General features: G+C 43.0%; 1 protein-coding gene across 1 annotated transcript in view; it reads right to left on the bottom strand.

Annotated features, from left to right (window-relative positions):
• LOC119160927 (set1/Ash2 histone methyltransferase complex subunit ASH2) overlaps positions 1-14,891 on the bottom strand; it is a 208,662-nt gene that overhangs the window by 26,810 nt on the left and 166,961 nt on the right. The window contains exon 13 of the mRNA XM_075880414.1: positions 5,675-5,767. Coding sequence (XP_075736529.1) covers positions 5,675-5,767 — 93 coding nt within the window. The remainder of the gene's footprint in view (positions 1-5,674; positions 5,768-14,891) is intronic.

Here is a 14,891-nt window from a genome sequence, read left to right as displayed (position 1 = left end):
CACCCAGTACCAATAACAGAATCATTCCTGAAAGCCCAAGGCCCACCAAGACGTACGATCCTCCCCATCGCGAAATAAGGGTGCACAAGTGAGCGTTGCCCCCTTCTCTCCACGGACCAAAGTATGCATGCGAGATGAGAGAGCGCGCCGCCGCATCGTGATGATGGCTCGTTGCGCCATCTTGCTTGTAATGCTAAAAACACTATAGTTTTCTCCCGAGATGCCCGTCAGCAGCGATAAGTGGTAGATACAGGTAGCTTGCCATTTGCACGTTGAAGGAGGTGCTCCTCTGTGGCTCAGTGGTGAATGCCTCGCACTCACGTTTCAGAAGCCCCAAGTTGCGTATACATATACGGTGAGTGATGGCGATGCCGACGGAAAAATCCAGCCAAGAGTGTCCATATAATGGCTATTGCAATGAAACATCCCAAAAAACAAGAGGAGCTGGGGTCTCAATCACAAGCGCCAACATCAGCGTTGCAGTTATATAGTGGCTTGGAGTGGCCGAACTCATGAGGATAAGGTTACCCATGAAGGTGAGAGTCTTATAGGATCAAATACAATTAGCAAAATCTATTTTCAACAAAGCAACTCATGCATGTCTTTCTGGGACACACGTGAATGGACCAGAAGGCGCAGCTGGCTGCCGCAAAAGCACGGGTCAAAGGTTTGCCCGCTACTAAATTCCTTGGGCAGGAACGTCAAAACGCTTCTAGGCTATTTTGCATCTTTACTGCCTTTAATCTATCGCTGCGTTAGCTGCGTGCCCTCGGATCTCGAAGATTGCTATCACATCGCCGCGAACGTGGTTCTGCGTGTGCTGGCCGCGCATGTGCCTTCAAAGAGAAGTCGCTTAATGCTATCTACGATCACATCTGCCGCTGTTTTGTCCACAGAGTTTGCGGAAAGCAGCATTGCTTTGACTGGTCCGAGCGTTAAATCTACGCACACTTTCAGGGTTCTGTCAGTTATGTCGTCACCATACATGATCGTTTCAAGAACGACCGCGGTTTCGTCCACAGTGGTTGTGATAACGACAACCTCGCGCACTGTAGAAGACAGTGTGTGTGCTGGTTGCATGCGTACTCCTGAAGCTTTGAGTACGCTGCTCTCGGCCTTCGTTCGACGGTTTGAGTACTGATGTTCGTATCACCCGCCGCGATTAAAAAAAGTGTTCGGAACATCTGAATTTAGGCCCAATGGACACAGTGGTACCTGACTGGCGAATTTCACGAATTCGTATCTGCTGCAGTTTCACACCGCTGAGATTGTACTATAAGTTTAGACGAACAACTCTTAAATTCATTTATAATAAAATTGCGTAGGTTGGCAAAAAGCCTGGTGCGGATTCAGCTCCTTTTTTGTCAATGCGGCCAGATCACGCAGAGAAATTTGAATTTCTGGGATATTTTCATGACAACTGTACAAACGGAAAGAACGGTCGAAATCTGGAAGTCTCCCAGGCAATCCGGGAGACTTGGCAAGTATGCACACAGGTTTTAACACTCAGATTAAGGAGGACAGTGCCGCAGGCCAGGACCCCGTGGTTGAGAGTCTGTCTGCCAAAGCGGTGGACAATTTGGATGACCTTCACGCTAGTGCAGTTGATGTGGAAGCGGGAACGTTTGAAGATCGCCAACTTCAACACTGCCGTCTTGCCTTGCATTGACTTGGACGATGATAAGATCAACTGCCAGGTCTGCGATCCGCCGCAGGCAGATAGCGACTCCGATATGACACGCCGCCCGCACCACAGCCATCAAATGCGTACTGCATGCAGGCGGTATCACTGCAGTTGTCTGGCTTCAGCAACAGCTAGACACTGGCTGAGATACAGGAAGACTTGGTCATGCCTAAGAGTGAGTGTGTGCAGAGGCATTTAGATAAGTTTTTCTGGCTATGGGGTCAATAAAGAGGCTCTTTTTTGATCAATCCTTTGTTTCGGGCTCCCAATTATTTGGACTTCTCGGCGGTTCGTTTCGAGTCTGAATAAGCAGTTGGCAACCATAGCCTTCACAGCTTATGAGAATTACGAGAAGGCATTTGGTTGGGTCGAGATAGCGGCACTACAAAACTAGGGCATCGACGAACCACATATAAAAATAATGGAAGAAACCTACAATGGCTCTACAGCCACCATAGTCCTCCCGAAAGAAAGCGGCGAAATTCAATGCTGTTCACTGTGTGCCTAGAGGAGGTTTTCAGGACCTTAGATTTGGCAGAGTTATAGATACGAGTTTATGATGAGTAGCTCAGCAACCTGTGATTAGCTGATGACACTGCATTGAAGAGTAACTCGGAGAACAAATTGCAACTCATGACTACTGAATTGAACAAGGAAAGCAGAGCAGTAGCTCTGAAAATTATGTTCGGAAAACTAAAGTAATATGCAACAGTCTCACAAGAGAACAGTGCTTTCCTATTAGTAGGGATGCACTGGAACTGGTAAAGCAAGATGTCTATTCAGGACCACAAGTGAACATGGAGCCAAGCCATGAGACTGATGTGACTCCAAGAATAAGGAGGTAGAGCACATTCAGCAGGCATATTCAAATCATAAATGGTAGTTTACCGCTATCACCCAAGAGAGAGGTATAACAGCTGCATCTTACAGGTACACACCTACAAAGCAGAAACCTGGAGACTTAGAAAGAGGGCTCAACTAAAATTGAGGACGTCGTGGTAAGCGATGGAAAGGAAAATGATAAGTGTAACCTTAAAAGACAAGAAGAGAGCAGAGTGGGTCAGGGAACAAAGAGGTGTTAAACATGTTAGTCAAAATCAAGAATTAGGCATGTACATAGGCAAGATAACCACTACTCGAGTAACAGACTGGATTCCAAGAAAAGGGAAACACGCGAGAGTGATACAGAAAGATAGGTGGGCAGATGATTGATTGAATAATTTGTGGTGTTTAACGTCCCAAAACCACCATATGATTATGAGAGACACCGTAGTGGAGGGCTCTGGAAATTTCGACCACCTGGGGTTCTTTAACGTACACCCAAATCTGAGTACACGGGTCTACAACATTTCTGCCTCCATTGGAAATGCAGCCGCCACAGCCGGGATTTGATCCCGCGACCTGCGGGTCAGCAGCCGAGTACCTTAGCCACTAGACCCCTATGGCGGGGCTAGGTGGGCAGATGCGATTACGAAGCTTGCCGGCATAACCTGGCCTCATCAAGCATAGGACCGGATTGATCGGTGGACCATTGGAGAAGCCTTTGCCCTGCAGTGGGTGCTGTCAGGATGCTGCTGCTGCTGCAGCTGATGATGATGATGATGATGACAGCAGATAAAGGTCCCTCATGTTGTATTTAGAGCCGTTTAGTTTCCATCTTTACTCCCGGAAAGCCGGGGACCAAAATCAGGTCATTGTGAGATTGTGAAAACCATGCCATCATTTCATTTTTTCATCCGCTCTGAGGCAAGTTGTCTTTTGGACTCGACTAACGGGTGGGGGAGGAAGGGTGGGGGACGAAACTTTGTCCCCCCACCCTTCCTAGTAAAGAACACGGCACACACCTATGCTTCAAGCAAAAGGTCATTTTCAACCGTTGGTGCCATGACAACCTTGAGAAGGGAGGACTTTCTTCCCTAGTATGTGGAGCAACTCAATTACATGAGAATTTTTCCCTTTAATGTGCATTATCCAAGGTTTTCTCATTCCTCCTTTGTGGATAAGAACCAATAATATGTCCTCAAAAGATTCTCTGAGATTAGCACATTGTAAGTGCACAAATAAAGATTTTTTTCTTCAGTGTAGACAAGAAGAAAAAGGAAATGCCTCAACATTTGTTGCTGTGCACACAATCTGCATGTGTGTTTCTGGCATCACATCGACTGTGCAAGGCATAAGTGTTTCACACAAATTAGGGGACCCTTAAGCTTCGTCTTTAAGAGTTGAACGCGATAGCAAAATGTGGCCCCTAGTACGCCCTTTAACCACTAAGTGCATACTTATTAATATTTCCCCCCCCCCCCAACACACACACACACACACACACACACACACACACACACACACACACACACACACGCACGCACGCGCGCGCTCATGCGTGCCCGAATAGTACATACAGGTTTTCGATCTAAAGCAAGAGCCCCATGGCCTCCAAGATACACGCCGTGTGCTTGTCATTTCGGAGGCCACAAAGAGTCTCACAATGCTTCACAGAAGGCAGCACATTATCTAGCGTTTGCTGTTTGCTTGATCAACCACCTCTGGAAAGGCATGATATGCTTTCTGCTAGATGGACATAGTTGTGCATTTTTAGAGCTGTTTCGAAGTTCCTGTGTGTTTTTAGCGGCGATGGCTGCACTATTCCGGCCTTTTTCGACGTAGTTTGATGGCCTCCCAAATGCGCCTACAAATCGCCGAATGGGCTCGTTTTCGTCGTGACACCTGTCGAACAAAATGCGTTAAAGAGACTCCTTCTACTACATGGCATTTATGCAGTGTTTTTTTCCAAAGAGGCTGCAAGTAACATCGTGGCTTTGTGGTAGGACACCTGCTTGCCATGCAAACGGCCCGTATTCAATCCTCAATGGAACCGAAAATTTTATTCTTTACTTTATTTGCTTCTTTCTCGATTTTTCGCTCATGGATGATTTTTCCTTCACAACCAACGATGCCGACGCTGACAGCAGAATTTCTGCAACACGAGCTCTCTAACACTATCGCGGTAATAAATCCTCATACATCTGGCAGAAGTGCTGGAAAGGACAAATTTGCACTGTTAAGGTTTAATTTCCAGACACCTGAGAAATATTTGAACAATTTCCTTTGGAATTATTTTACCCGGAAGACCATTCACTCTGAAACAAAATACCACTATTACACACCCTTAGTGCCCGGGATGGTAGCACCAGAGAACAAAGCAATGGTACATTTATGGTTCTAGCCCAAGAATTACAATACCACCATACATACAGAGTGATCACACTTTTATTCTCACAAAAATTATTCACCTTCGAGAATGCAATCATTACGTAGACAACATTTTTCTAGAGAACAATCAAGCAGCAGGTTGGAATGCTTAAAATATCTACAATAATCCTAACAAAGGCATCTTACTGAAAAAAGCCTAAATTTCTATTAAAGGTAGGTCTCCTTTGTGCTTCGGTGCATACTGCTGAACCCCTTTATAAGAGAGATGCTTTAGGGAGCAGCTCTAGTCCCTTATATGGTGTGGGCTGTCTCTTATAAGCAGGGCACCATGTTCTAATTATGTGGCAAAGGCCTGCTTCAATGCAGGCACACTGGTGTCCTTTATACCTAATAGTCTTTTACATCAGTGACTCTTATAAAGGAGTTCAACAGTATTTAAGAGACTATAACAGCTTATGTGAAACTTGTATATCACAAACTCATGGCAAAACAATAAAAAAGAGGGTTTTACAGCACTGTTTTGCATAGTGGCTAGCTTGAAAAGCAACAAAAGTATCCCACCACAAGTGCCCTTGTTGTGACAGTAGATTTGTAGTGGGATCATTATATGGGTAAATAGCACAGTTATGTCAGACCAGCCAGGATGTGTGGACCAGTGCATATGTGATGAATTGCACTATGCCCGTGGCTCTTTTTCAAGGTTCTCGTGGGAGGAAGAAGGCACCTAGACCAACGTGAAGGCAAAGATCCAAGATGCCAGAAAAGATGCAACAAACTTACCTTACTTCCAGGTAGTGTACTGAGAGCTTTGATGGCTTGCTGTACTTCATCCTTCTCTTCAAAATAAAGATAACTTTTCACCTTTACAAGTCTCTGTAGAAAGAGGGAAACATAAAAGATATCTTAAATATTGACATAAAAAAAACAGCCAAAAAATTACTTATGTTGCATGAGCAAATATTTGCACACATTTTTTAAGCAATGCCACAGATAATATGACCATTGTTAATTTAGAATGTGAATAATGCAAACTCGCCTTCCATTGTTAATTTAGATTGTGGATAATGCAAACTCGCCCTCTGGTTTTAACAAGCATACCATGCCAAAACTGGAGCAACCTTATAAGGAGCTTCGGAGCACACTAAACATAGAACACTACAAATGCACTACAACAAAGACCAAGACTGGAACTAGTGTACAAGTAAAATGAAATACATAGTGGCGTCCACACTGCCATAGTCATAAGCAGAAGCGGCATGGGAGTAACAGGAATTATGCAGGGAACAATGCAAATACACTTAAACCGCATTATAAATAAGTTGCACCTAACACAAAAATAAGTTTGTTATATCCTAAAATTTGTTATTAAGGTATATTCCTAACAGCGCATGTATTACAAAACCATTTTTCATTCATATTATTATAACTGATATTTCATCACATCGGTGTTTGTTATATCAAAGTTTGAGTGTATTATCAGTGTCTGGCTCATGCATTCATCAACATGTGTGACACCACATTGAACAAATGCCTTAGGAAATGTTTATTCCCCATCCACGACCATATCGATAGCAACCAGAAATTTATTTGAGCAGTTGTGGGAAGCAGTAGGTGAACTTGGTTTACTGCAAGGCACTCACAATACTATGAAAATGTTGGGAGCCCTAGAGGGTATAAAGCAAATTTACCACCCCTCCATGCTGGTGTTAATTCCAGTGGCTGCATCAAGATTCTGGCAAAAAGGTCACTGACGAAAAGAAACAACAGAATGCCCATGCAGCAGTGAAAAGCGTGTTTGCTTAAAGGGAGATGGGTGTCTCACATCACAAGTGCACTCACTATAACAAAGTTGCATCTTATAGCAAAATAAGTTCATTATATGCGGAAATATGTTATAAAGGTTTATGCCTAACACTATCAGAGCAAAATTAGTATTCTTTATTCAGTTCGTTATAACCAATATTTCGTTATATTCAGGCTTGTTATATAGAGGCTCGAGTGCACAAAGAAAGTTGTCAGGCCTCCGCTGCTGCTCAAGCCCTTATCAGTCATGAGATGGGAACCACAGCTTTCGTGTTGAAGTAAAAATAAGTGTGGTGGATTCATTCATTAAATAAAAACATGATGATACAAGTCATGCGTCTCCAATAGATTTGAAGACTTCACATGCAACTAAGGCACAACCCCAGTCCCATGAAAGACAAATCAACAGGGTCTTAGTGCCTTAAGGGGACACTAAAGAGAAACAATGACTTGGTTTAGATTGACAAACTGCTATCTGCAACCTTCACAATCATAAGTTTATTATTAGCGGAGAAAATTAAGGTTGACGTTTAATTTTTAAATTCACGTCAACATCTCTGCGCATGATGTCAGAAATATCAAAATGCCTTTTTGGCACTTTCCTGACACTTTTATCCATTAGAAGCTACATAGAAGCCAGCAGACACCTTCAAAAATTATGACATCACGGTGTTTGGTGTGAGAATCTCACAGCGCCGTCTCCACCTGCATTATCTTTTCGTGCGTTATCTCGCCTACCAAGCCCCGAACCGCGGTAAGAATGGTGCTTTTGGAATTCTAAAATTGTAATACATGAAAAATCAATTTGCTCTATAGTATCCCTTAAAAAAAATAAAAAAACAAGGCAACACAGTAGACCCATTGATTGGACAGGAGTGGAACAGCCAAAATACGATTTGGAGCAATTTTTGGAGCAGCAAAATGTTACATTTGTAGATTTAAATGTTAATTTGGAGCAGGTTACTGGGAAAACATGCATTTGTTATTACAAAATACCAAATTTGGAGCAGCATAAAAAAAAAAAGGCTTACATTTAGCAAAAATGTATGTAGAAACCATTCTACATCGGCTAAGTCATTCACTGTGAACATGAGCTCTGCTATTTCAATGAAAGTGGTATTTTGAACCACCCCACTGAGAAAACAATGACAAAGTCCATATTAGCACTTGCTGCGTTTGTAAAATGATTTGACAGTCTCTGCGAATTTAAATATTGATATGCCAAGCTCACAACCTCGAAATTTGGGAGATTCGTGAAACCAAGGAGTATGAGTGCTGAAACAAAAACTGCTGCACAATTTAGTTGTGTTTTTTTGTGGAAGCAAGAATGTCCTACACTGCATCAAATGATTGCCAGTAACATATTTAGATATATAATGATTATACTGGTACTCAGAATTATGTGACGTACAAACGCATGAGTAACTGAACAAAATGTGCAGTGTCCCGCGACTAGCGCTAACTAAATCCAATTCTCAATACGCTTCCAAATCTCAATACACTTTTTCGCAAGACCACAGCAGCCGCATTTCAGTGAGAGCGAAATTCAAATACAAAGTACACCCGTTAACCAAGATATATGTGCACACTGAAGAACCCCGAGCAATCACAATTAATCCTGACAGCCCCACTACAGCATGCCTCAAATTCATATCTTGTTTGGCACACGAAAGCCTAGCAATTATCGATCTTGAACAGGTAGACACAGGCAAGCAGAAAAACTCGAATTGTGAGTTAGGTGAACAAAACGACAAGTACAAATCAAAGACATTTGCTACTTCTCTATCAAGGCATAAATTCTGATGTTACTTAGCCACAAAAGCCAGTGAGCAAGGAAGCTTACCGCATTGGCTGACTCCAGAAAGCTATGCTTTGAGCAGTCCGTTGCTTTATTCTTAACAAGAACCAATTAAGTTAAACAGAGGCATCTCAGCATCGAGTATTCATCGCGAGCATATCTTTCATCGGCCGCTTAGGCGAACATGCCTCTATACAAATCTTGCGGACAATGCAGGTTTCCGTCTACGTAACTATTTGCATATAATGTAGACTACTTACCTATAATATCATTCACTTCACGAGGCAGGGATCAGACGAGTTTGGCGGTGGTGGTCGGACAAAAAAATTTTACATACGCCATATGCTGCATAATAAGCTAGTTTTATTTCCAGAAAAATGTCGGTTAAAATTGCCTGTTTCTCCCTGGTTTCCACTGGTGGCCGTTATCACTATCAAAGAAATCTAGCAGACACGGGCCATTCAGTTTAGAAACAAGGCTGGCACAACTATACAAGGGAGCGAAAGAAGAACATACTTTGCTCTCCTGACCACTTGTGTGCTACGCCGCCTCCTTTTTTATTGATATAATTAAGATGGAAAAACGTACAGTGATATGTCCTCCTTCATTTCTACATATTGAGGCCCTTGAAAACGCAACTGCACCACTAGCGTCTTTTGGTATTGTTTCAGAGATGCGCTCCCCACCGCCTCCACCAGCCGCCAGTGTCATCTGCAGGAGTGCTCACTTTGACCGCCAGGTCGACACTGCCTGTGCCATGGAAACTCTAGCGCTAGTTCCCCACCACGTAACCACAGAACGGACACAAAGTACGCTAACACTATGGTGCACTACAATGGGGCAGTGTGCCGTTTTCACAGCAAACCAATGGGAGAGCACTAGTCGCTTTTGCGATGACGCAACAAGTAGGGCGCCTAGGGCGCCATGATCGAACGATGAGCCCGGCATGCGTAATTTAAATTTGTATTGCAAAGCTTTCTGCAGTTTTTGAATTAAATGGTCAGACATTTTTGCAATTAAATGGTCAGACAGGTATTTGCAAGATTTAAACATATGCAACACATGCGGATGCATTAATGAGATAAATAATGCTGCTTCTGCATAGTCTGAGCTCACACGATTCCTATCGTAAAACAGCAACCCCCATCGTCTGCATGCTTACTGTTTTAATTACAAATGAAATAAAAAGGCACATCACCATAAATTTTATTTATATGCACCCCTGCCTAGCTATTACACTAACCTAAAATCATGTGATGAAGCAAACGAGGAGGTCATGAAGGATAATGTTGTACGGATGAGTTCAACAACTACCACTTACCCGCATGAGCCAGGAGAGTAAGTAGTCGCGATGTTTTTCATAGAAAAAAATACACAGCTCAATGATGAATACTGCTCTACTTTATACATTTTACTCATGAAAGGAACGCCGAAGTCCAGGAACATAGCTATAAAGGCTGGCCTCGGGATTTCACCGGAACGATTCTGTTGTAGTTACCAAGCGCACAAAGGTAACTGCGATTGTTGCACAGTCTCCGTTTGCGAAAAAGGGCACGCTTTTCGGACACAGTGATATAACAACTGAAACGCTTATTCGTATTAATCTGTACCTGTGAGTACGTTTCATGCGTGATTTGTGTGTGAGAAACGCGGGGCACGTTTCGATCTGCTTGCCATTTTGCGTGTGACCTTCCAATTTATTGCTTTCGCATTCACTGCTTCGCCTTCGCAGCAAAGCTGTGACTTTTTTTTTTCTTTTGCAACATCGCCTGCAATATCAAGCGAATGAAAACTGTGCTGGCATCGCGAATTCCAGTCACCGTTTTGCATTCCTGATGATTGGTGGAGTTTTCTGGTGCAAGGGCCACGGGTGGCCAAAGAGCGCCATGTCTTTCATGCAATGTAAGCAATGACCAATGTTTGTGATGACAGGGTGTGATACGACTGTATAAAGGCCTAAAATTACGTGCTGTATAAAAGCGTAAAATGCGTGTATAAAGTATAAAATTATGACAGTAATACGCGATTCGGTGTATGGGTGCGGAATGAATTGCAAGTGACCATGGTATCTACAAGTGAGTGATAGTCAAATATGATTGATTGATTGATTGATATGTGGGGTTTAACGACCCAAAACCACCATCTGATTATGAGAGACGGCGTAGTGGAGGGCTCCGGAAATTTGGACCACGTGGGGTTCTTTAACGTGCACCCAAATCTGAGCACAGGGGCCTACAACATTTCCGCCTCCATCGGAAATGCAGGCGCCGCAGCCGGGATTCGATCCCGCGGCCTGCGGGTTAGCAGCCGAGTACCTTAGCCACTAGACCACCGTGGCGGGAGTGATTGTAAAATAGCCTACTTCTTTAAAACCAAAGGTTGAGAGGCAGGTGCTTCTCAGAGTAGCTACCGCAGCAACAGCCTCTCCGGTGAGATTATGCTACAGGTTTCCCTTGCGTATGATCCTGAAGCTTTGAATTTCTTTTAAAAACACAAACAATAACTGATATTTAAAAAGTGGGTCTTTGCCAATGAACATTCCAGGATGAAGTAGAATGTGTTCACGGTACGCTAACCGAAAATGCTTTTTTCTAATAGAGTCTAACTCACTGCATTGGATGAGAATGTGGTTGAGAGCATGTGATTCACCACATCTATCGCACAAAGATGGGTCTCCCCCGCACAAAAGGTATGAGTGTGTGCTGTGTGTATGTCCTGTTCGTAGACTTGTCAGTGTGACTTCTGTGTGGCGCGATTTTGATACTGGCGACCAATTACCAAAAATCGGCTTGATGACGTGTATTTTATTTTCTGTGTGACTATCCCATGTGCTCTGCCAATAAGCTCAGAGCTTTTGTTTAAGATATGGTTTTAGGTTAAGAGCACGGATAGCTACGGATGTATTAACAGCGCTTTCATGAACAGATGCAGCTAGCTGGTCCGCCATCATGTTACCTTGGATCTCGCGGCGTCCTGGCACCCAGCACACAACAACATGCTTTTTAGACTTGTACATTGAGCATAGTAGTAAATAAAGTGAGACAAGGACAGGGTTTTTGGTGTTTTTTAAGAGTTTTCAGAGCTTTTACGGCGCTTAGAGAATCTGAGTAAAATACTGCCTTTTTTTAGTACCTTTCATTCTTTGATGTGTTTAATGGCCGCAAGTATTGTGAAAGCTTCTAAGGTGAAGATGCTTGTGTCAGGATGCAGAGCACCGGCATTCAAAAAGGATGAACCGACTGCTGCGTACAACACAGAAGTGTAAGACTTTGAGGCATCAGTAAAGAATTCAGGACAAATGTATATATGTTGCAGTTCCATAAAGTATGTGTGGATTTGTACAATGGGTGTGTGCTTTGTAACCTCTAACAAAGACACATCGCAGTCTATCGACTGCCATTGGACGACTAAGCATTGCAGAGTAGAAATATTACAATTCAACTTTGACAAAAGACATCCCTATAGTGCCATAAGCCGCGGTGCAGCTAGTGACTGCAACATGCAGCTCCAAAAAAATATTGGTCGACTGCTTAAGACTTCATTTCAGTAGTGCCTTCACATATTAATAACAAGAGCTTTCCCTTATGTTAAACATGCCCGTTGGTTGCGATTAATCTTGCCTGTAAATTTGTTCTATTCGCCACAGAATCTCTAATAACATCATCGAAGTTCAGGATCGCAAGGTGTGAGAGCTTTCAACAACAGGCGGCATTTATTTTTACGTTAACACATATGCTACAACGAATGTCGAACTGCCCTGCGTAGTCACAAAAAACTTAAGTAACAGTGCTCGATACGATGTTCCATGGTTCATGGTTCACAGTAAATTTTAGGTTTGAATCGAATCCAAAGCAAACAAAGAATTTGGTCAAATAACTATAAATCAAATTTGAAAAGTACAGTAGAATCTCGATGATACGAATCTTGTGGAGTCTCAAAAAATATTCGTAATAGCCGAAATTCGTATCATCGGAACACATGCAAAACTAGCTAAATTAACACTGAATCAGAGGCAAACTCATTTTGGGCACTCGATAAAAATTAATTTTTTTGGAGAAAAAATCACTGATCTCTTTCTGCTTCTTCTTTTTTTTTTTTTTCAAGTCACTCAGCAGACTTTTCTGGAATACGTGAAAACACGTGCACGTGTCGTCACTGATTTCTTCAGCAGCCATAGCACGCCTCAGGACGCCGAGTGCAGGCAGAGTTTTAGCCATCGGTGGTCGTCTTTCGCTGTCGCACTCATCTATTTCCTTGCCATTGTTGCTGGAATCGGCAACCTCACTCGTGGCCTCGTTGACAATATCTTCCACCGTGCGCGCACCACAAGTGGCAAAATCGTCATCCGTCGTGCAAAAGTCGTCAGCCGAACAACCGGCATGAAGGCATTCCCGACCCTCAATGGGCTTCTACGACTCTAAAAAGACCTCTGGCACCTCTTCGGGAATCCTAAAGAAGCCGCATTTACCAAAGCAGTTCGCAATGATAGTGGGCGTTACTCTATTTCAAGCCATTGAGATAAAATAGATGGCATCCAAAAGGCTTATTCACAGGCCACCTTCCTCTTATCTGTCGATTTTGGCAAGGAGGCAGCGCACAAGAAGGCCCTTGAAATGGTGCTTGACATTTTTTTAGACCTAACAAACCTGCACAATATTTTTTTTATTTGGAACTAGGCCTGTGCAAATGCAATTTTTCCGGTTGTTAGGAAGTGGAAATAACTTTGAATAGTAGCAGGATTGGACTTTTGTCAGAATGCATGTGATTAGCTATAAATAATGTTACATTTCAAAATTTACTGTGTTTACCACATGTAAACCGGTATAACAAGCTTTTAAACTTAAAAATCATTAATCAATGTGAGGGTAATATGTTCAATAAACCTTAAAGTGGGGCATAGCAACCATTGTGATGGTGCAACTGAACACAACACACGGGAAGAAACAGACGAGAAACAGACATGAAGTTTCTGTGTGCTGTGTTTAGTTGCGCCCTCACAATGATTTCTATGTCAAAACACCAACTTGCCCAACAGTTGACCGAGTGCATCGCCTCGGCCGCCACACCAATGATCGTTGCCGTCTGATAATCGTCAGGTTCACATTCTACAAAACCAAAGAAAACACCCTCTCAAATGCCAAAAAGTTGAAAGGAACAGATTTCAGCATTGGCGAAGATTATTCCCTCTCAGTTTGTACTTCCCGCCGTCATCTCGTTGCTTTCGCTAAGCAGAAATCAGGTAAATTTCAGATCCGTTTCAAAACTTTGTATATGGGTTCCAAACAGTACATTTTTGACCACGGATCACAATCGGTTATAGAAGTCGCATAGCGATCACCGCGCCCGCAGACTACACCGCACCGCCACCAAATCCAGACACGTAATGAACCTTCTTTTTCTGTTATCTTTACTAATATTCGTAGTCTCATGCCGAAGTGCCAACTCGTGTCAAACGTTGTGGCGTCTTCCAACAGTAATATTTTGGTACTAACAGAAACTTGGCTAACCGATGAAGTTACTGACGCCGAAGTGCTTTCGGACTTACCCGATTATCAGTTATTCTGCACCGACCGCAAACGCGGCCGGGGCGGGGGTGTACTAATCGCTGTTGGCCCAGAAATACCCTGTTCTGCTGTTAACATAAAATCTGCCTATGAAATTCTGTGGCTGGTTTGCCACGCTTCCCCTCAAACATTCCTATTTGGGGTGTGCTACAGGTCACCGAGCACCAATACAGGTTTTTCACGTGATTTAAACAATATAATGAGTACACTCACAACCACCTACCCTAACGCTAACATTTTACTTTTTGGGGACTTTAATTTCCCGAAAATTGATTGGCACAACCCTGCACCCTCGTCGGCATACGATGTCGAAACGAAAGATTTCATAGACGTTTGCTTGACTTTTAACTTATCTCAACTTGTGTCGGAGCCCACGCGCATATCAGGCGGCTGTGCTAACATTTTAGATTTAATACTAACCGACCGCCCAGATTCTTTATCGTCCATTTCATACCTACCCGAAATTAGTGACCAAAAAGTAATACATGCAGATTTTTCCTTCCCTCTTGAGCGGCGCGACAAACTCAAGAAAACAATTACCTTATACGATAAAGGTAATTATGAGGCCATTAACAAAAAACTCGAAAACTTCTTTCCAGACTTCGAACATAGCTTTCACTCCCGATCTGTGAGCAATAATTGGGAGATTTTTAAAAATAAGATGAATAAATTAATTAGCAAATTTATCCCCACAACATCATTCCGTAGCATGCCGCAGAAACCCTGCTTTACAAACAAACTAAAGAGACTAGCAAATAGAAAAAAGCATCTTTTTCGCGCAGCAAAAGCAAAAGAGACGCCTGAAGCTTGGGCGAAATACAATGCAGCCGTA

This window comes from Rhipicephalus microplus, chromosome X (genome assembly GCF_043290135.1).
Source record: "Rhipicephalus microplus isolate Deutch F79 chromosome X, USDA_Rmic, whole genome shotgun sequence".
Taxonomy (NCBI): domain Eukaryota; kingdom Metazoa; phylum Arthropoda; class Arachnida; order Ixodida; family Ixodidae; genus Rhipicephalus; species Rhipicephalus microplus.
Note: the sequence above shows the minus strand (reverse complement) of the source record. Positions and strands in the feature narration are given on the sequence as shown.